At 44.8% G+C, this 20,395-nt stretch overlaps 2 protein-coding genes across 2 annotated transcripts in view; one reads left to right on the forward strand and one right to left on the reverse strand.

Annotated features, from left to right (window-relative positions):
• The window catches only part of COPA (COPI coat complex subunit alpha), a 44,607-nt gene extending 37,799 nt beyond the window's left edge, over positions 1-6,808 (reverse strand). The window contains exons 1-6 of the mRNA XM_054991942.1: positions 6,666-6,808; positions 5,235-5,348; positions 4,871-4,944; positions 4,206-4,286; positions 3,845-3,921; positions 1,505-1,614 (exon numbers count right to left, since the gene is read on the reverse strand). Of these exons, the coding sequence (XP_054847917.1) occupies positions 1,505-1,614; positions 3,845-3,921; positions 4,206-4,286; positions 4,871-4,944; positions 5,235-5,348; positions 6,666-6,705 (496 nt within the window). The 5' untranslated portion in view covers positions 6,706-6,808. The remainder of the gene's footprint in view (positions 1-1,504; positions 1,615-3,844; positions 3,922-4,205; positions 4,287-4,870; positions 4,945-5,234; positions 5,349-6,665) is intronic.
• Positions 6,809-7,058: 250 nt separating this feature from the next.
• NCSTN (nicastrin) overlaps positions 7,059-20,395 on the forward strand; it is a 44,500-nt gene continuing 31,163 nt past the window's right edge. The window contains 7 exon segments of the mRNA XM_054991968.1: positions 7,059-7,079; positions 7,081-7,219; positions 9,674-9,778; positions 12,599-12,722; positions 17,322-17,440; positions 18,391-18,536; positions 19,152-19,302. Coding sequence (XP_054847943.1) covers positions 7,059-7,079; positions 7,081-7,219; positions 9,674-9,778; positions 12,599-12,722; positions 17,322-17,440; positions 18,391-18,536; positions 19,152-19,302 — 805 coding nt within the window.

Below are 20,395 nucleotides of genomic sequence, written 5' to 3' on the forward strand. Positions count from 1 at the left end.
GGAAGCCACCATGAATCCAAGATGACCCCACCATTTTAGGAATGAAGCAGTCAGAGGAATGAAGGAGGACTGGTGTCACGTAGCCATTAACAGGGCGTATCCCTGGTTACCAAGCTCAATTCAACCAGACAGCCTTAGGCCAGGCACCATCAACCGACCTACCACAGGGGCTAATCCTAACTAAGCTTACAAGGCTGTCATAAAGATGATCCCAAGTTTTGCTGTCCAACTAGCACATGGGGAGAGGGCGGCAGCAACATCAGTGGCAAACAGCTCAGCATCTCCATCCAAGAGACATTGGGGTGCTAAGATTCTGCCAAGAGAGTGGGAATGAAGCAGCGAGGGAGCTGGGGAAGAGACGGTAAAGCTCGCCCTCCCCAATTAGTAGCCAAGGAGCAGAAACTGCCCCCCTCCCCTCCAGCTGGTCATATCTGAATGTGTGCTAGGATGCTCCAGCAACATATCCAGCTGAAAACTGCAACTGAGAAAGCAACAAGTCGCACACAACCTGTTAAGGTCATTAAAAACGAAACACCCCACTACCCGGGCTCCTGCCTCCTTTTGCTTTCACAACCAGAGCACACCTTGCCTCTTCTCTAATCCTAGCCCAGATAATTCTTGCCTTTCAAACAGAACGACATGCCTTTCAGGCAGAACTTTACAGGAGAACATCACAATTTTGGTTCAGCTATAAATCCACGCCCACTGCCAAGGTGCAATTCGGAGTCTGATGGAAAAAAAGAGGAAACCCTTTCAGGCCATCCTTCAAAGCCAGCGGCATAGCTGGGTTTTCCCTTCCCTAAGGGAAGCCAGGAGTTCCAGCTGCTCTGCTCTGCATCCGCCAAATCCCCTCCAGTGATTAAGAACTGGGCAGCCGCCACCCTCATCACAAAACCTGTCTTAAGGGGCCTGGGTGTTTGCAGTGATCAAGAAGAAATTATCTGAACCTGGGACAAAACTCTAGACACATTATAGCCTTCAAAGCCTTCCTTCCTTCCTTGTGGATCTTTGTAGCCATACACACTACAGGAATTCCTGGTGGCATATGTACGTGAACTGGTGTGATACCGTGGTTAAGAATCTTAACTGTGATTGAGGATGGCAACCGGTTCAAGTCTCAAACCCTCTAACAACTCTCTAGGTGATCTGAGGCAACTCTCTCTCTTGCACGCTCAGGTTCCTATCTGTAATATGAAGATAATAACTGATCTACCTAACAGGGCTGTTGCAAGTAATACACTTGTAGGATTTCCCACGCTGAAAGTGATATAAGAATGCAGAGTGCTATTACCTCTGCACAAGGGTTCTCACATATCCTACTGGCCATCCACTCACAAGCACAAAGAGTAATAAGGAGGCCATTCCCCCCTTACTACTCTGCTCAGTCCAACAGATACACAGTCAACAGCAGTTCCTTAGCTTCCACTTCCAAGCAGTTGCAGTTTTGAGCTGGGCATCTCTGCTGGACACCCTCCCCGCCCCTCCCATGACCTGGGCAGCTCACCAGAAATATCCCAAACGCGCACAGTCTGATCCAAGCTGGCTGATACCACGAGGTCTTCGGAAGGGTGGAACTCCGCGCACATGACATAATGGTTGTGTCCGGTCAGCACACTAGAAGGAAAGAAGGTCACTGAATTCTCTTTCAGGTATTCACCAACGAACAGTTATTATTTGGGAGAGCAGTGGGGAGCCTGGCAAGAAGTTAAAACATCTGCAGAGGACTTGAGAGCAGAATTTCCAAGCAAGTTTATTCTCACACTGCTGCTCAGCACAAAGAACACCCGACATGATAAAGACTCAACCTGAAGACTGAATACAAAATACAAAAGAGGGCTCATCTAATAATGCTCGTGGATTAAGCCCTATCCCTTCACTTTGATTGCCATAAATAAAAACTAAGAACACTACACACATACCCAAACAGGTCAACAGCCTACCTTCCACATGCAGAAGGCACATAAAGATTTCCTACATTCCTCTCCTTACAGCTCTTTCTGACCCCTGGAATGCTCGTTCCTGGGGTTGAGGGATTTGTGTGGAGGAACAGCCATGCAGGCTGGCGCACGGGAGCGAGGAGGGATAAGGGGAGGAAATCGACCCCTTGCCTGAGCAGAGCTGTGCTTGTGGAAGAGGAAGAAGTGATGATTGCTCCTCCTCATGGCAGCCCCCCTAAACCTGCACGGCTCTTCCTACAAATGATCCAGTGACTCTCAGAATGATCTTCCCAGGGGATGGAAGGGGCTGCAGTAACAGATGAATGGAGGGAAACATGGTGTTCCATGCACAGAATGGCAGGATACTTTACAGTTAAAGAGAGAGAGAGAGATTTGGAGACTGATCTACATAATCTTCTCTAATACACCAAGGCTGTATCCAAACAACTGTTGGGGGACACACATTTTCCCCATAGTTTCACTACTTGAAGTCACGGGACACATGTAGACAAGAAGTCATGTAAGTTCAGGAGTCAAAGTGAGGAGGGGGAATTGGGTGAAACTGCCCCTTTGCTGTACATGGAGCACTCACGGTGGAAAAGGAACAATTCTGCTTGATTTTCCCTTCTCAATTAAGCCTCCTACACATATAGCTTTTTGTCCATGGGTGTCCCACATTTCTAAGCACCATCTTTTCACAGGTCAAAGGATACTGTTGAGGGAAGAGGAATGCAGGGAAACTGTATGCATTGCACCAGCAGTTGGTTGGATACGCCTTAATATTTAAAACTTCAACATGATCGAATGGGAAGCACAAATGCAGTGCTCAACCAGAGGGGCAGTACAAGAGCAACACAGACAGGCAGATAGTTATAACTCTTTATTTTAAAAGAAGCAATAGTTGAGTTCAATTGTACCTTAAAGACCATCAAGATTCCCAAGAGATAAGCTTCTGAGAGTCCAGCTCTCAATCTGACAAACAGAGTTTGACTCTTGAAAGCTTATAACCTGGAAACCTCTCCGCTGCTGAGGCAGCTGCTGTACCCTACTGGATAAGCAGGGCCAGGGTGGGGGGAGGACTTCTATGAGTGAAACACAATTCTAGATGCCCTGGTTCCCTAGGAAGCTGCACAAGTCATACCACTGGCTTTGATATAATGTCTGAGTGTACATGATGCAAAGCGGGGGAATTTAGAGGTAATCTTTGCCTAGGGGACCAAGGTAGCTCTGGGAGGCCCTGGGGATAAGTATACCACCCAATTTTGGACTTAAGTCTCAGAAAGAGAGAAGGGGTTAGATCCAGATTACACGTTCCGTTTAGTGAAACTGAACATTCCTTCTCCTTCCCAATGCAGCCCACCGACTGCCACAAAATGCCGCTCCTGGAGGACAACATAAGAAAGATCTGCAGTGGAAATCGGTGGAAACTGCCAGTTTAGCGTGGATCCAATCCAATGTTCAGAAAAATTATATTGAAAATCTGATTTATCAATAACATGGCATTACAGAGACTGTAAACTGACCTGGATTACTAATAAAGAGCAGACTGCAGTATCAATCTAGATACATTTTCTTCACAACAGAATTACATTCATTGACATTGGTTTAATACTTAGACCTGTTCTCATGTATCAGTAGAACAACTCTTTTTATAAAACCTGTACGTATGTAACAGCATAATGCAGAATTACTGTAGTTTACATCTTAACTATTTTACTTTAAAGAGCTACTGTATTTCTGACATATTTTATCTGAAACAATCCAGACCATAAAAGCCATACAGATGCTTTTATTACAGGCAGCTTAATTTTACCTACAAACAAAGGAACAGAACGTTGGGGATTGTTTCAGGAAAAACATTTTGAAGAAAAAATATTGAAGAACCAAGAAAGGAAATGTTGTGTTACCAAACACAAGTTCTGGACTGCCAGTTCCAAACCCGAATGGTCTGATCATCAGATGCACTCAGGATCCACGGATATTCCTACCAACAAAAAACAAAACAGACACATATCCTTTTGTTTGTTTCCCCATAACACACTTCTTCTATGTGCAGTTTTGGTATAACAACGCAGTGGAAATGCTTTGTACAGTGGCTTTTGAAGCCCAGCCTTGAACTCTTTGGAGCACAGATCAAATTGATTCCACAGCTACAAGAGCTATGGGCAGAAATAGAATTTGCCCTGAAACCCTTCGGTTTAGAGGTGGGTGTTCTCTTTTAAAATAATCCATAGCAAACAAAGAATCCCAAAACTCTGAAAGACTCACATGGTGGAAGAAGGTGGTGCGAATGTAATCCAGGTGCCCCAATAGTGTGAAGAGACAGCGACGCAGCTTGTAATTCCAGACCTGAAGAAGAGCAGAACAAATACCATGGGGCCAGCTGCTCTCATCCCATTCAGGGTGGCCACTTTACGCAACCTGTGTCCTGTAGTTTTATACTGACTTAAAACAGCTCTTCTACCCACAAGACTCATGCAACACACCTAAAATTTGATTCTAAACTCTTTACAAAAGAGAATGTAAGAGCTGCCTTACTAGACCAGGCCAAGCACCCAATTGGCCAAGGACCTTGTCCCCAACAGTACTCAGCCAGACACTTTCTGAAGCTCAGAAGCAGGGCACAAAGGTCCCACTCTCTCCTGCTGTTTTGCTTCCAAACTTCTGGCACTGACAGGCCCCTAAACATAGAGTCCGTTTGGTGGCTACAATGAACAGCTGTTCACAGAGCTAACTGCTTTTAAGTGAGTCAAAGACAGCAGCAACCGCCCCCCCCCATTTTTCATAAGATGTTTACCCCGTTAATTTCACATTTCTAAGAATTGCATGCTGTAATCCTATTTTTGCCACCCCCTCTCAGACATCTCCCTTCATTTCCCCTCACCCTGCCACAAACTTGTTACTTCTTGAGAGGTATGGAGACCCCTTATTACCTTAATCTTGTAGTCATCTCCTCCAGACACAAAGAGAGGCTGCTGTTTGTGGAAATCAATGCCTCTCACAGGGCCTGAAAAGTCACAAGAGATCCTGGTGAGTCACAGGGACACCCTGCTGCTTTCAGAAACCAACCCAGTGACACTGGCACAATTTAGGGACCATCTAAATGGGTAGCCTTTAGACTGCCACAGCACACTACGTGCCAGAAAACTTTCCTCTAGACAATGCAACTTCTCATACCCATCTCAAGTTACTAGATGCACTCGTCCTCGCACTTTAACATGTACAGTACCACTGTCATTTTCATGTATTTTATGGGCACTTTGAAACAATTGACCCTGCATACATGCTTTCACTCACCATCGTGTTCGTCAAATTTGTCAATGAGTGTACACATCCGATAGTCCCAGAGTTGGATCACTCCATTATGCAGGCTCGTTAGGATCCAGGGCCTCTTGGGGTGAAAGCTAAGCCCTGGAAAAAATACAGAAAAGGATGATTTCCACGCAACAACTTTTCACAAAGGAACTACATAGGAAGAAATGTGTACATAATAAGGTGCAGATCAATACATACCTTCATTATATTCCAATAATTATCTCTTTTCACACACAATCCTTTTATATTACTATTAATAACATTCATAGTGCTGTCAGTATTAGAAGTGCTTCCCATTGTCGTGATAATTATTGGGTCAGCATTTTTATTTCCACATTGCACATATGACTTATAGCACAATCATAAGAATGGTTTCCTGAATAATTCCTATTGAATAGACCTGAGTAGGACAAGATTCTGAATGGACCTACTTATCATTGCTCTGTAAAGCACACACAGAGAAGGGAAGGCTGAAATGAGATTTCAGTCAGTGGCCTCCTAGTTCACTATTACATTTCTTCTTGTACAATCCTAAGGAAAGTTACTCCAATCTAAGCCCACAATCAGTGACCTCCTGGTTCACAATTAAATTTCTTCTTGTACAATCCTATGCACTTACTCCAATGTAAGACCTCTGTAATTAATAGTCTTAGACTGGACTAACTCTGCAGACTATTTCAAGCTACATCAACGATGCACAAGATACAGAATACCGATGGACATAGATATACTTGCCTATCACTTTTTTAAAAAAATGGTGCCTGTCTATTGAAACAGAAAGCTATGAAAAAGCTATCAGAATAGAAAACAGGTGTTTATATTTCTGTTCCCATATTGATGGATACATCCGTTTATTAATACATGTTCTTTTGATACATTGACAAAAGTGCACCTATCAGAAAAAAAGCACACACTTAGTCTCTACACCCTCTGATTATACTTCTGAAATTTCTATACATTTTACAATATATTAAAAGACCCATACACGTGCACAAACATATACGTATTTATACATTAGGGGGATGTTCTATATTTCTGTTTAAGTATGTATTCCTTTCACGTACACACGCAAGTCCTTTAATGCTTCAACTGACACTTTTTAAAAAACCTGACAAGGCCACAATTTCTATGAGGTCTGACTGTGTCTCAACCCAGGTCTAGATTAGTAGCCGTGTTAGTCTGTGTGTAGTCCAGTGGGCGGCACCAATAAGACTAACACAATTTGTGGCAGGCTATGAGCTTTCATAGTATCTGAAGAAGGGAGCTGTGACTCACGAAAGCTCATATCCTACCACAAATTCTGTTAGTCTTATAGGTGCCACTGGACTCTGGCTCTCACCCCAGATCTGACTGCGTCTCAACCCATGTCCAGGAAAGAGAGTGGGCTCAACCCCTTCAGGGCCTTTTCCGTACCTTTCACGCGAGCCGACTTGGTCTCGAATTTGGTGAGCATCGCGGCCCAGCGCCTCTGGTCGCCTCCCTCAGGCCCAGCAGCCCCCAAGGCTGAAACCAAAGCGACTACCTCCACGTCACCGCCACTGGGGCTAAGGCTCCTCCAGCACTGCACTTCCTCCTCCGCCAGGAAAATCATAGACGAAGAGAGAGAGCGCACCCTCACCACATCATAGAGGAGAAACGGGATCGTTTCCCCCACCCACAGCGGCCCCTAGAGGAAGAGACGGAGACGCTTCAACGGCTGCTGGGGGACAAAAAAGCCGCCGCACCCTGCAACCACAAACACGGAAACTAGAGCGTCTCATTTCCAACCTCCCCCAATCATAGAGCGGCGGCTGGAGCGGCTCCCTGATGCTTTGTGAAGGCATCGGCAGGGGAAAAGGAAGCGGAAGCCGCCGGCAAGATGGCGGCAGTCGAGGAGGAGGAAGAAATGGGGAGCAGCTGCAGCTGGAGGATGAGAGGAGTTGCTGTGGTGTTGCTTCGAGGGCTTCTCCTCTGCGCCTTGGTGGCGGGTGAGGAAAACTCTCTCCAGGCCCTTCCCCGATTTGTGGGAGGGGGAGAAAGTGGGTGGGGTGTTGGGGGGAGAGGTTGGGGGCTGCGCTCTAACTTGAATTCCGTCCCTCTCTGGAGGTGCGCCAAAGCCTTGGCCTGAGTAGGGCTGGGAAGTAATAGGAGCGTCTTTTTTGAACTTTGGAGGGTATTGAGCAAAAAGAGAAAGAGGGTGGAGAAAGGAATGAAAGATGGAATGGGAAAAAAAAGTTTCGTTGCATGACAGGTAGAAATGCATCAGGTGTGCCTGCCGCAGCAGCTTACGGCGGCTGAAGAGTTGTATCCTCGAATGAAGTCTGAGTGATGTTCCTCTTGGTGTTGTTCTGACCAGAAGAGGGCAGTTGGACAAGAGAGAAAGAGGGCTGAGAGTGCTGGGCTAAGGCAAATTCCCGTTTGGCCCAGATGATTGACCTTGGACTACTCGACTTCTTTTTCAGCCTATCTTACCTCACAGGGTTGTTGTCAGGATACAGCGGCAGAAGAAAAAACCGTATTAAATGCCTTGGGCTTTTTGAAGGGAGAGTGGGATAAAAATTCATTAGAGAGAGAGAGTGTGTGTGTGGCTGTCTGTTAATCATACAGCAAATGCCAAGCAGAAGTTCAACAGATGCTTGTACTTGCTAGTGGTTGTTGTTTGTGATGATTATGTTTGTATCCCATTGTTCCTTTAAAAAGTTCAAGAGGAAGTGGTTTGGGTTAGATTTTCCCTTGGAGGGGTCAGTAAGCAAAAAGTTTAGTATATTGACAGACTGAAGTTCAACATGTTGTCATTGACTTCAGTGAGTATATTAATTACATTTAATATTTCTCCCCTCTGAGATCCAGGTAATGTGTCTGATTTTTTTCTGGTGGGAAAGAGGATAAAAAAGAGGAGATGGAGAAAATGTTCCATTTTAACCCAAGGTTTGGCAGGATAATGGGCATAGTTTCATTCAGTATATACTACTAGTGGCTTTGATGGTTATATTAAAATTTGTATTTATAGCTTGATCACCTCCTGTAAAGTTCAGATTGATTGTATCTGGATTTCTCCCCTTGCCCGAATATTGTTTTCACAACAGTCCTTCTCAGGGAGGCTAGGCAGCAAGGTAGCAACTGTCCCAGGGTCAACAATAACAATAACAAATAACATTCAATTTATATACCACCCTTCAGGACAACTTAATGCCCATTCAGAGCAGTTTACAAAGTATGCGATTATTATCCCCACAACAACAAACACCCTGTGAGGTGGGTGGGGCTGAGAGAGCTCCTAGAAGCTGTGACTAGCCCAAGGTCACCCAGCTGGCTTCAAGTGGAGGAGTGGGGAATCAAACTCAGTTCTCCAGATTAGAGTCCTGTGCTCTCAACCACTACACCAAACTGGCTTCCCTGACCAACATTATCATCAATCGACAGGAATTTAGTCTTGCAACTACACCAAACTGGCTCTCATGAGCTTCGTGGTTGGTCAAGGATTTAGACCCTAGTTTCCCCTTTCCAAGTTCAGCATTCTGTCTGTTGCATTACTCTTAATGCAGAAATACACATGAGGTGATGAGAAAGCAAGTTATGTGTTTGAATTTCTGCTTGTGTCACATATCTGTTGAAAACAAAGCAGGAGTGCCAGAAATCCAAGTGGCAAACCTATCGTGAGCAACATTGGATGGGGATCTGTGGGTCATAAGCGAGCTAGGGAAAGGGATAGGAAAACATACCTGATCCCTGTGATGGTGGCAGCTCTTCCTTCTCCAGAGAAATTTTTCTAAGCCCTAGACTCATCACTCTGGGTACATGGCACAGAGGGAGAAAATTAGCAAAAGCTGTGACAACGTGAAACTCAGCTACTGGTTTTTATGAAGTGTCAGATGCTTTTCGATAGGAAAGTCATTATAATGAATGAGCAAGCAAGAAGTGGATGAAGTCATCTGTGTGTTTGGGGAATGTGGGAAGGAGACTAATCGCATGCTTTCCATGAGTGTAGAGTTACTCCATGACTTGAGGCTTTTGCCCCATGGGCTTAACTGAAAAGAAAAACTGAGAATAGGAGATCTTGTACATTCATTTCCTTGTTTATGCACCCGAGCATGGAAGAGACGTGCTGAGCAAAGTGATGGGTGGGGAAGCTTGCGAAACACTACTTCCTGACCTTGATGTTCTTGGCCTGACCACATGTTCTGCCTCATTGTCAAAATTAACCAGGCAGCTCCATTGTTGCAAAACAACTTTTGGAATGATCCCTTTTTTTCTGGTTGAAGCCAGGGATAAGTCCAAAGGCTGAGCATGATTTTTGCAGTGAGCTGACAAAATAGTGCAGGAGTTTCATTCCAGGAACTGCAGAGATTGCTAGCGTTAACATCAGACAGCACCCTTCTGGCCTTTCTCATTGCTTCATGGATGGAAGTGATTGCTGCTAAAATCCCTCACTTCCTCTGCAGGCTCTGGTTGGTGCAACTCCGTGGAGAGGAAGATCTATATCCCGCTGAACAGGACGGCTTCTTGTGTCCGCTTAATGAACGCTACCCATCAGATAGGCTGCCAGTGTGAGTATATCTTGGCAGAGGGCCTGCGGGGTTGCTTGGGAAAGCTTTTCATTTCAACTCAACTTTTAATGTGCGATTTACAAGGTGGCTAATAATCAGAAACTCAAACTGCTACATAAAATCAGTAAAAATGCAATTAAACTAGGAGAAACAGCCAAGGCAGGAATGAAATATATTGTTTGTTAAAGGTTTGATAGAATGCAATCATCATGAACCGGTTTGTGAAAGATACCTTGGTAAGGGACGGAGACTGTAGGCTGGGCTCCGCTCAGCGGCGCGGAGAGCAATCTAAACTCCCCTCTGTCTGGAGATCAGGGGGCAGGGCCACCAGCCATGTGACCATTTTCAAGAGGTTCTGGAACTCCGTTCCACCCCGTTCCAGCTGAAAAAAAGCCCTGGTTACTGGATAGTTTAACATTGCTAAAGATGTCATGTTAATTACTTACGCTTTAATTCAGAAAGGTTTCATTTACATGTTCAACTTTTTTAAAAACAAAGATCTTTACTTATTTGTATCTCTAGTAAATGCCACAAAAGGCATATGCATGCTTGAAGTTTGGTGCAATTGTATGTTCAACTTGATGCTAGTTTTCAAATTTGCAGCTACCATAACTTCCTGTTTTCACAGAGTGTCCCAATAGCTGATCATACTGTGTTTTTGCTGTGAATGTCCTAGCTATTGATTATATTGTATTCACTTGCAGTATGTAATCTGCCTTGGATCGCAATGAGAAAGGCAGACTTTAAATGAACAACAACAGTAATAATAAAAGCCTAACAAAGCAAACACCATTCAAGTTTCCCTGGGGGAAATATTCCACAACTCTGGGATGCCACCATCAAAAAGCCTTATCCCACCTAATATCTGAATGGAATGTAATTGGAACATGGTCTCTGATGTAGATCTCAAAGAATTAATAAGTTCATATGGTAGCCAGCAGTTCTATAGAGCTTTATAGGTCAGAATCAGTACCTTGTGTTGTGTTTTAACCATATCTGCAGAAAGAGAGGCACTCGGGGAACTAAGTCGAAGCACCACAAACAGTTCCCTTCTTTACTATCACTGAACAGTACAATGATTATGAAAAATAGTAGACCATTTAATCAAATACAAATAAAGGAAATTAACAAAGTCTAAGAAGTATAGTCACTATAGGTTACCAATCAATCAGTCATATATATCATAGAAAAATTGCAACCAGAATCCAGTATCTAAACAGATCTCTCAGTAAACATACATAGTATATCAAGAACAATATATAAAAATCCCACAGTCAAAATGTCCATGAGAGGTAATAAATGAAAACTGAGTCACGGCCAGATGTTCCCTCCACAGGAGACCACGGTGGAGTTGCCTGTAGTTCAGACGGAGGTCTACTTGGGCCTGGGGGTAGTTGGCAAATTTTCCACCTTGGTGTCTTATGGAGGGAACGTCTGGCCGTGGAATCAGCTGCCTAGGGAGGTGGTGAGCTCCCCCTCACTGGCAGTTTTCAAGAAGAGGCTGGATGAATACTTGTCAGAGATGCTTTAGGCTGATCCTGCACTGGGCAGGGGGTTGATGACCTGTATGGCCCCTTCCAACTCTATGATTCTATGATAGCAAAGAGGGGAACTGTTTGTGGTGCTTGTGTTTTAACCAGTCAGCTCTGCTAAATAATCTGGCTGCCATGAACCAGTGAAACTTCTTAGTAGTATTCCAGAGCTTTATGAACAGTACATTGCAGAGGTTAAGCCTGAATGTTACTAATGCTGGTGCAGGGTTACCAGGAGGGGCGGCAAGTGATGTGCTGGCCCGAGCCGGGGAATGGTTATTTATTTAAAACATTTCTATTCCTCCTTTCCACTTAATTAAGGCCCTTATTTACTTATTTTGATTTATAGCCTGCTTTCTCCGCAAGCGGGCTCAGAGCAGAAAAACAACATAAATACATATAATAAAAACAAACAGTTAAAAACACTAGTAACCATCATATAAATACTGTAATACAATATTCTAGAGCAGCACACATTGTATCCCACATCTCAGTTCTTATGCTAGAGAAGCTTCTTGGGCATGCAGGATCTAACTGCACCAGTGGTGTAAACGTGATCTATAATAGGGAAGCACGCTCTTGCCTGGAGCAGGTTTGCAAGGGTTGGATCCTCTCTAAATCGGCAGTATCCACCCATTTCCCCTTCCTGCTGCAGGCCCCCTTTCCTCAAGACCCCTGTGCCCCAGGAGAAGCATTTTGTGGCGATTAGTGGAGAGGCAGGAAAGTTTTGTTCTGCGGACAGAAAACCTAAGTCCGGATTCACCCCCAAAGAAAACCTGTCACAAATGGCTGGCATTTATTCAGTAATGACGGTGTAAGTCAGGTTGAAATCAACGCTGTGGGAACCCTTACAAAACAGTGGAGAAGAGACTGCCTTGCAGGTGCAGTCTAAAGAGAAACAGTTACATGTTTATTAAAATAAATACGTGACTCAAGACACCTTATTTCTAAAATAAAATCATAACTAATACAATAAAACCCCAATTAAAGCCCTCTCAAAGAAACCGTCAGTGACTCAGATTCCATTCGAAGCACTATGAAATAAAGCCGTCTTGTAGCAGATCCTAAACACCTCAGCAGATCCCCTCACCACCTCAGAAAGACTGTTCCCGCAAGGTGGGAACCACTACTGAAAAGGCCTGAGGCTGTAGTGGATGCCAAGAAGGCAGCCATAAATGGGTCCTCAGGGACCGAGCTGATGTACAGGGTCATAAGGGGAGAGGTGGTCCTTCAGATCCTTGGGTCTTAATTGTATCAGGCAACGTCTTTTTTTCCTTTGTCACTGCAGCCTCCATGAACGGAGACACCGGGGTCATCCATGTGGTGGAGAAGCCAGAAGATGTGCAGTGGGTGCTGACCGACGGGCCTCATCCCCCATATATAGTGCTGCTAGACGGAGAGCTGTTTACTAGGTAACGAGTTGTCTGCTTCAAAGTGATCCGTTCATTTGTGATGCTTGTGTCTGCTGTTCCTTTGGAAAAGCTCAGAGCTCTTTATATGGGGTTGAGCAAAGCTGATACTTGCTTGCCTTCAGCAGCGTAAGTACGACCAGAACATATACAGCAGTCAGTGATGATTGCTAGAGCTGTGGTCAGGTTTGTTTCCTATGTTTTTGCTAGCATCCTCCAGTATTGTTGTGTTAACTGAAGCTCAGTCCAAGCAAGACTAAATTCCTGTTGATTGATGGTAGTGCTGGTCAGGGAAGCCAGTTTGGAGTAGTGGTTAAGAGCGCGGGACTCTAATCTGGAGAACCGGGTTTGATTCCCCACTCCTCCCCTTGAAGCCAGCTGGGTGACCTTGGGTCAGTCACAGCTCTCTCAGAGCTCTCTCAGCCCCACCCACCTCACAGGGTGATTGTTGTTGTGTGGATAATAATGACATACTTTGTAAACTGCTCTGAATGAGCGTTAAGTTGTCCTGAAGGGCAGTATATAAATTAAATGTTGTTGTTATTTGAGAATTCAGCCTGCTCTAAGTTGGTTGTGTGCTTCTGTTGATGGAGCATTTTAGCAGTCCAGATGTTCTGTTAGATCCATGAATTCAGACAGGAGCTCAAAGTTGCCTAAATTTGGTTGATGTGTGAGCTGTGGACTTTATCCATGTTCCAATTGATTGGTCACATCCAGTGTAGATTACTGCCTGGGGTTGATTCTGAAGACTAGTTTGGAGGCCTCCAGGAGGTACAGATAGCAATGGTAAGATTCTTGATGGGCATAGATCACTGAGAACACATCAAGTTACCTTACGTTGAGTCACACCATTGGTCTTTCATGATCAGTCTACTGTCTACTCTGACTAGCAGTGGTTCTCCAGGGTTTCCAATAGAGGTCTTTCACATTACCTGCTACCCGATCCTTTTAACTGGAGATGCTGGGAATTGAACCTACAATCTTCTGCTCACAGGACAAATGCCCAGCCACTGAGCCATAACTGCTTGCCAGTTTTAAAGAGGAAAACTGGCTGTCCATTTGTTTCCTGGGACAAATGAACATAGGGTTATTGCCTTGGTGCTGGTTATTGATTGGGACCCAAAGTACCGAAAGGGTGGCTTGCTCCCATATGAGCTCACTTGTCTTCTGCAAAGGCTCTGCTTTGTGTGTTTCTGTCTTCAGAAGTGATGTGGGTGGGTGGGGTTTTCAGAGATACAGGGCCTTTTCAGTGTCGGTGGCTTGACTTTTGAGTACCCCACCCCCATGCGCATACCTTAACTATATTTGTAGTTACCCAGGCACAGACTTTTTTCTGTTTATTTAGCTTGATTTGATTGGCATGCATGTCAGCTCTGTTGATTTTCCCCTGTCTTTTTATTATTATAAAGTATCTCTTCTATGTTGACTTCAGTAAAGCATTTAATTGCTTTTATGTTGCTAGTAAGTTTTATGGGATATTGCCAGCTGTTTTTATTGGAAGCCAAAGTGGTAGAATTACAGATTTATTAAAATAAAGGGTCAGATCCGTTGTTCCGTTAACAGCAGCTTGGGGAAGGCGTTGACGTTAATGGAATGGATCTGCGGGGATCTAACCCCACTGTGTATTGGACAGCAATGCTGAGCTATGAACAGGAAGTGATTATGAACTATGAATAGATCTTGGTTCTGTTTGCTTATCCTTAAAAAGATGTTCTGAGCAGCTATTGAGAATGGCTAGAATAACCAGGGCTTTTTTTTCAGCTGGAACGCAGTGGAACGGAGTTCCGGCACCTCTTGAAAATGGTCACATGGCTGGTGGCACCACCCCCTATTCTCTAGACAGAGGGAAGTTTAGATTGCCCTCCGTGCAGTGGTGCAGAGGGCAATCTAAACTCCCCTCTGTCTGGAGATCAGACAGAATTGATGTCATTGTGCAATCCTGGGAGTGTGCGCGCACTTTGCGCATGCACATGTGGTACCTGGGGCACTACCTCCCACCAAGAGTTGCCCCCTGTGCTGGCAACCCACTGAGTTCCACCACCTCTTTCCCCAGAAAAAAGCCCTAAAAATAACAGTCCCCTCCCACTCCACTGGGAAAAAAGTAAGCAAAGTTTCTGCAGTAGAAGTGGATGTTAAGAATTCGTGTTGTAGTGTATCTACTGAGAATGAAGAGAAGCAGAAAGCCCGTATGTGTTTGTGCTTTGAAATGCTAAAGCAGAAGATAACATCCAACCATATGCACTGTTGAAATTGCTCTAGTGAATAGCTTTTGTTTGTGTGTTCCTGTAACTTTATTTTTAGAAATAATAAGACAGTGGCAGCATTGTGGGCCCTCAGGCAATTTTCTGGGTGCCTGGCAGAGTTGACCCTGTATAGCCAGATGTGGCTTCAGAAAGACAGCCTGAGGCTGGATAATCATTTTTGCCGTACGTTAAAAAATGTTCTGCTTCCCATCTTCTCACTGCCCCTTCTGTGGTTTACCATCTTCTCCCCTTCTTCAGTTTCTCTTACACTCTGTTCTTTATTGCTTTGCCCTTAAATAGTAATCCAGCAAGCACACTCCAACACAGAAAGCACCAAAGAGCTGTAAGCAATTGATGTGTATGAAATATTTCAAATGACCATAACCCATATTCTTGAGCATATCCAGTCTGAAAATATATCCCCGAAATACCTTGTTGGCATTTTTGAGTATGTTTGTGAATCCCAACCATAACCGGGACTTTTGGATATACTTATATTTTGTTTCCCAATTAATCTCGGAAATATTTGGGAATAAGCCATTTCAAAAGTCACAGCAGCTTGATGTTCTTACTTCTGCGTGGTTCCTAGACAAAAAAGGGAGGGGGAAGGGAGGCGATTCTTGCTTGCAAACGGCATCACTCTGGACAGTTGAGCTACCTGTAATGTAATCTCAATGATTCTATCATAGACCACGTGCCATCCTTGTCCCAATCATCTTGAAACTTGGGGGGGTCTTTAGTGGACAGGAAGCCCTCACTCGGCTGTAATTTTGGTATAATTTGCATGAAAAACCGTTTCTCCAGCCTCCTAGAAAGATTCGCCCATAGGCGAATGGACCTGGTTAATTTCAGAATTCTGAAAAAGAAAAATCCCTGATCTGAATACAAAACTGGCATGGGAGGACCTGAATACTGGGAATACCAGTATTTGTGGCCTTCCCAATATCCGAATCCAAAAGATACTGTTGTTTTTTAAGCACAAATCTGTACTTGAGTCATCTCTAAGTATCTTCCCTACGTTCTTCGCGTGGCTATTTGGAGTAGGGTCTTTTCAGTGGTGGCACTAGGATTGCAGGATTCCCTTACCCAGAGACTTCTCCGTTCGGCAGATAAATATCTACTGGTGGTCCCTGGCCCTAGGGAGGCTCACCGTATCTCAACCAGGGCCAGGGCTTTTTCGATCCTGGCCCCAACCTGGTGAAACTCTCTGTCTGTGGAAACCTGAGCCCAGTCATGGCTGAATCCACACACCCTCGGAGCGTCCTGGCACGCTAAATGTTCGCTAAACACCCGGAAGTATAGCGTCTTTCTAGAGTGATTTCTGAATCGCACTAGAAAGACGCTACACTTCTGAGTGTTTAGCGAACATTTAGCACAACGGCGGGACGCTCTGAGGGTGTGTGGATTCAGCCCAGATTTACTATCTTTCCACCGAGCCTGCAAGACAGAGATGTTACCCCAGTCATGTGGGGGATTGAGGCAGGCGGGTTGAAAAACCGGCCTCCTACCAGGAGGTGGGAGTGTTGCCCCCCCCAGATTGTTGTCATCTGGTAGCTGGCCACCCTGCCCCACAGATGTGTTTTAATGCTTGGGTGATGTGACTGATGTTTTAATCTAATGTATGTAATTTGTTTTTATTGTATTTATTACTGCCTGTGACCTGCTCTGAGACGCTTGCGGGGAGAGCGGAATATAAATTGAATGAATTAATAGGGAGGTGATTTGCCCCTGCCCCATTCTTTCCTTTAAGGACCAGGCCAAAACACTTTTATTTCAGAGAGCTTTTGGGGTTCTTGTGATGCTGGGATTGAATGTTGACCTTCTAAATTCCGATTTTGAGCTTCTGAAGGTTTTCCATTAATGTTTGCCAAGGCCTGTTCCACTGCAATGTCCAGGTATAAGTGTGTGTGCTCAACCACACCTGTGAGCACCCTCACCAGAACTTTTTTAACTGGAGTGGGGGGGGGAGACAAAAGAAAAATATTCATCTTTGTTTTCTCTTTATTTTCCTTGTTCACATCCATTTCTCTTTAGATAATAATTGAGTTTCTTATTTAAACCTCACAGGCCCAGCTATGCAAAAGCTTAGTCCCACTTGGGTTTTTTTCCCCCTTGACTGCTCAAGGTGGGGTCAAGCTGCACGTCGGACTAAACTGCATAGGCTGAGTTGTTGAATGCTTCTCTGCTTCCCATAATGTCTTTCTAGGGTTTGATATTTTTAAAGCTTTTTAGTTTGCTGGTTTTCCTTGTTGTAAGGCAGCTTGCAGACTCTTAAGAGTCGCTGATGGGGAGAGAATATTTTAAATGCGAAAACAGACGAATGGAAAGCGTAGTCATTCTTGTGTCTCTCTTTGTACAGGGATTTGATGGATCAGCTGAAAGAAAGTTCTCGCATCTCCGGTGTGGCTGTGGCCATAGCCAAACCCAGCCCTGTGAAAGGATTCTCTCCTGCATCCAAATGCCCAAATGATGGCTTTGGTAAGAGAACAGCCTGAATTATCTGTGGGTCACAGAACGAGCGCTCTGTGTGGTCCAGCTAGTTCAGATTCAAATTAAATTACATTTCTAAGGAGGTGTAAAAGGGAGTTACTCATGTACTGTTAGCACCCTCTTAGATCCCCCGTACAGTGTTTAGCATTTATATATTCTACAACCCTGCGAGGTAGATCTGTATCAGTAGTACTAGTATTGTGGAAGGCAGGCTGAGGGTGACGAAGAGCAGCTCGCCAAAGATCACCCAATTAGTTTATGGCAAAAGGGAGATTTGAACCAGAGATTTACTGTTTCAAGGTTCAGCCTCTTAACAGCATGCTACACCAATTGGAGTTTCCAAAAACTTCTGAAGGGCAGCCCACTGTGGAGGAGCATAGGGTCCCTAAAGGCTTTATGGATGAAGGAGGAGTGTAAAAGAAGAGAAAAAGCATCATGTGTGCTCTGGGTGGCCCGAGAGAAAAGACTGAGTTGTTTGAAGGCACGTGAGATGTTTAAATGACTGAGGGTGGTGGCATGGGGGAGCAAAGGCCGTGTGCAGAGATGGATCAGGATATGAGAGCAGGATGCAGGGGGGGCAGGGGGGGAACGCCATGTAGGACTTTGGAGGTAAGGCTGAGGAGTGTGTGCAAGGTCTGGAAGAGGGCAGGAAACCTCTCACACTGTTTTCCTCTCCCCTTCTCTTCCCTCAGGATCACCTCTAGGCCTCCTTTCATTAGACCTCAGCCAATGGCAGGAAGAGATCTTTCTGCCTGCCCCCCCCCACTCACCGTCACGTGACAGTAGCTTCCCTGCCTACCTGTTCTCAGTCACCTTAGGATACAGGTGAACCTGTGTCGATCGTCTTGCAGCGAGGAGGCTTTCCTTTCCAAGTGTTCTCCATCCTTCCAGTGACTCTCATTTGCCTTTTGTCCCTTTCTTCCCTCCCCCCTCTTCAGGTGTCTATTCCAGCGATTATGGCCCTCAGTACGCTCACTGCAATAATATGGAGTGGAACCCTCTGGGCAATGGTCTTTTCTACGAGGACTTCAGTTTCCCCATCTTCCTTCTTCAAGATGAGAACGAGACTGAGGTTATTAAGCAGGTACTGCCGATGCTGTGTTTGTTCTCAACACCCATTCATTTGATAAGTGCATCCTGCCCCCCCCCCCCCGCCCCAGTAACAAAAACTACCATACAGCAGTGTATCTGGACAGGTCTAATGCTTGCCTTTTACCCTTTTGTTTGCTGGTACACCAATATCTTCATAGGTAGATTTCTTTTTTGGCACTAGATCCTGAGGAGTTAGCCGTGTTAGTCTGTAGTAGCAAAATCAAAAAGAGTCCAGTAGCACCTTTAAGACTAACCAATTTTATTATAGCATAAGCTTTCGAGAATCAAGTTCTCTTCGAACTTGATTCTCGAAAGCTTATGCTATAATAAAATTGGTTAGTCTTAAAGGTGCTACTGGACTTTTTTTGGCACTAGAACCCAAAAGTTTGCCCACCCTTGGCTCAGCAGAACCAATGGTCCGACTTGGTAGAAGTGAGCTTAATCTGATAAAAGTTTATTGGCACAATAAAGTGAAGTATTCTACGATGCTGCAAGTTTTCTTATTTTTCTGCAACAGAATAATATATCTCTTTGGACTGGAGAAAGCTGGCCTTATTCTCATTATTTTCTCCTTTTCTTTCTCTCTGTCTTGGTTCCCATCCCTCAGTGCTACCAAACTTACAACCTCCCGCGCAACGGCTCCGTCCCACAGTACCCACTGTGCGCCATGCAGCTCTTCTCCCACATGCACGCCGTGACCAGCACGGTCACTTGCATGCGCCGCACCTCCCTTCAGAGCACTTTCAGCATCAATCCGGGTGAGATGGCAGGCTGGAAGTTGAGCAGCGGGGTTGCTCGTTCACACTGGTGGTAAAGCCTTTAGTCTGTTAAAAAGGATACTGGTTAGCAACTGCGTTTCTTCTAAATGATTCACATCTTGTAATGAAAAGAGATCGGCAAGAAAGAAAGTACTTCTTAATGTCGTGGGTCGTTAACCTTAGGTAGTCTTGCAGGGGGGATAAGAAACTTGGACGGTGGTAGGCCTGTTGATTTTCTGCAGTGGCTAAATGGAAATCTGTGTACAAAGGAATTGTACCCTGGGTCGCTAGATGCTGCTGGCTAACAACATGGGCAGGTCCCTTCTGCCTTTGAGACGTGCTTGCGGACTTCCAGGAAGCGTTTGCTTGGATGTGGCTGGAAGCAGAATGCTGGTGGTCCCCTTATGTTCCCATGTGACATTTAAAGCCACACATTTGTTAATTCTAGTCATGAAACAGCGACCGTAACGTTCTTAAGGGTTGTGTCCTGTGACTGTGTTCTGCTGACAGCGATTCTTCCCTTTGGTGCACAAAGCCCACTTACACCGGAGAAACGTGCTGCTGTCAGCAGAACAGCGTCATAGGATTCAGCCCTAAACTCTTGTATCCAGTGATGGAAATCACCAGCGGTCTCATATCTTTGCTGCTTTTCCCTTTCCCCAGCAGTCCCTCCTGATCTGGGAAACGTTGTGTGGAGTAATAGCTGTGCAGGTTAGGGGTTTTGCCCTCTTTCCCCTTCAAACTGCAGCCTCCCAACGGACCCCAAGAATCAACTTTCTTTTTTTAAAAAATAAGTTTTATTGAGAATTATCAGAGAAATATAATAACAATAAAACAGTTAAATACAAAATACAATAGGTAAGCAGTCTCAAGTAGAAAGAACAGTTTACAGAACGGTTTCTTAATTTCTGTAACAATAACAACAACATAACAATTCCTTAATTCCAGTAATTACAACAGTAACGAGTAAAAATGGGTGGAGGTAGGATATAAGCTATTGTTCTCAACATATTCATAAAATGGGAGCCACTTCTCCCAGAAGCCTGTGTCCTGAGGATAGCGATGATCCCTCTGAAAGAGCCTGTCATTGATT

This window comes from Eublepharis macularius, chromosome 1, assembly GCF_028583425.1.
Source record: "Eublepharis macularius isolate TG4126 chromosome 1, MPM_Emac_v1.0, whole genome shotgun sequence".
NCBI classification, from domain to species: domain Eukaryota; kingdom Metazoa; phylum Chordata; class Lepidosauria; order Squamata; family Eublepharidae; genus Eublepharis; species Eublepharis macularius.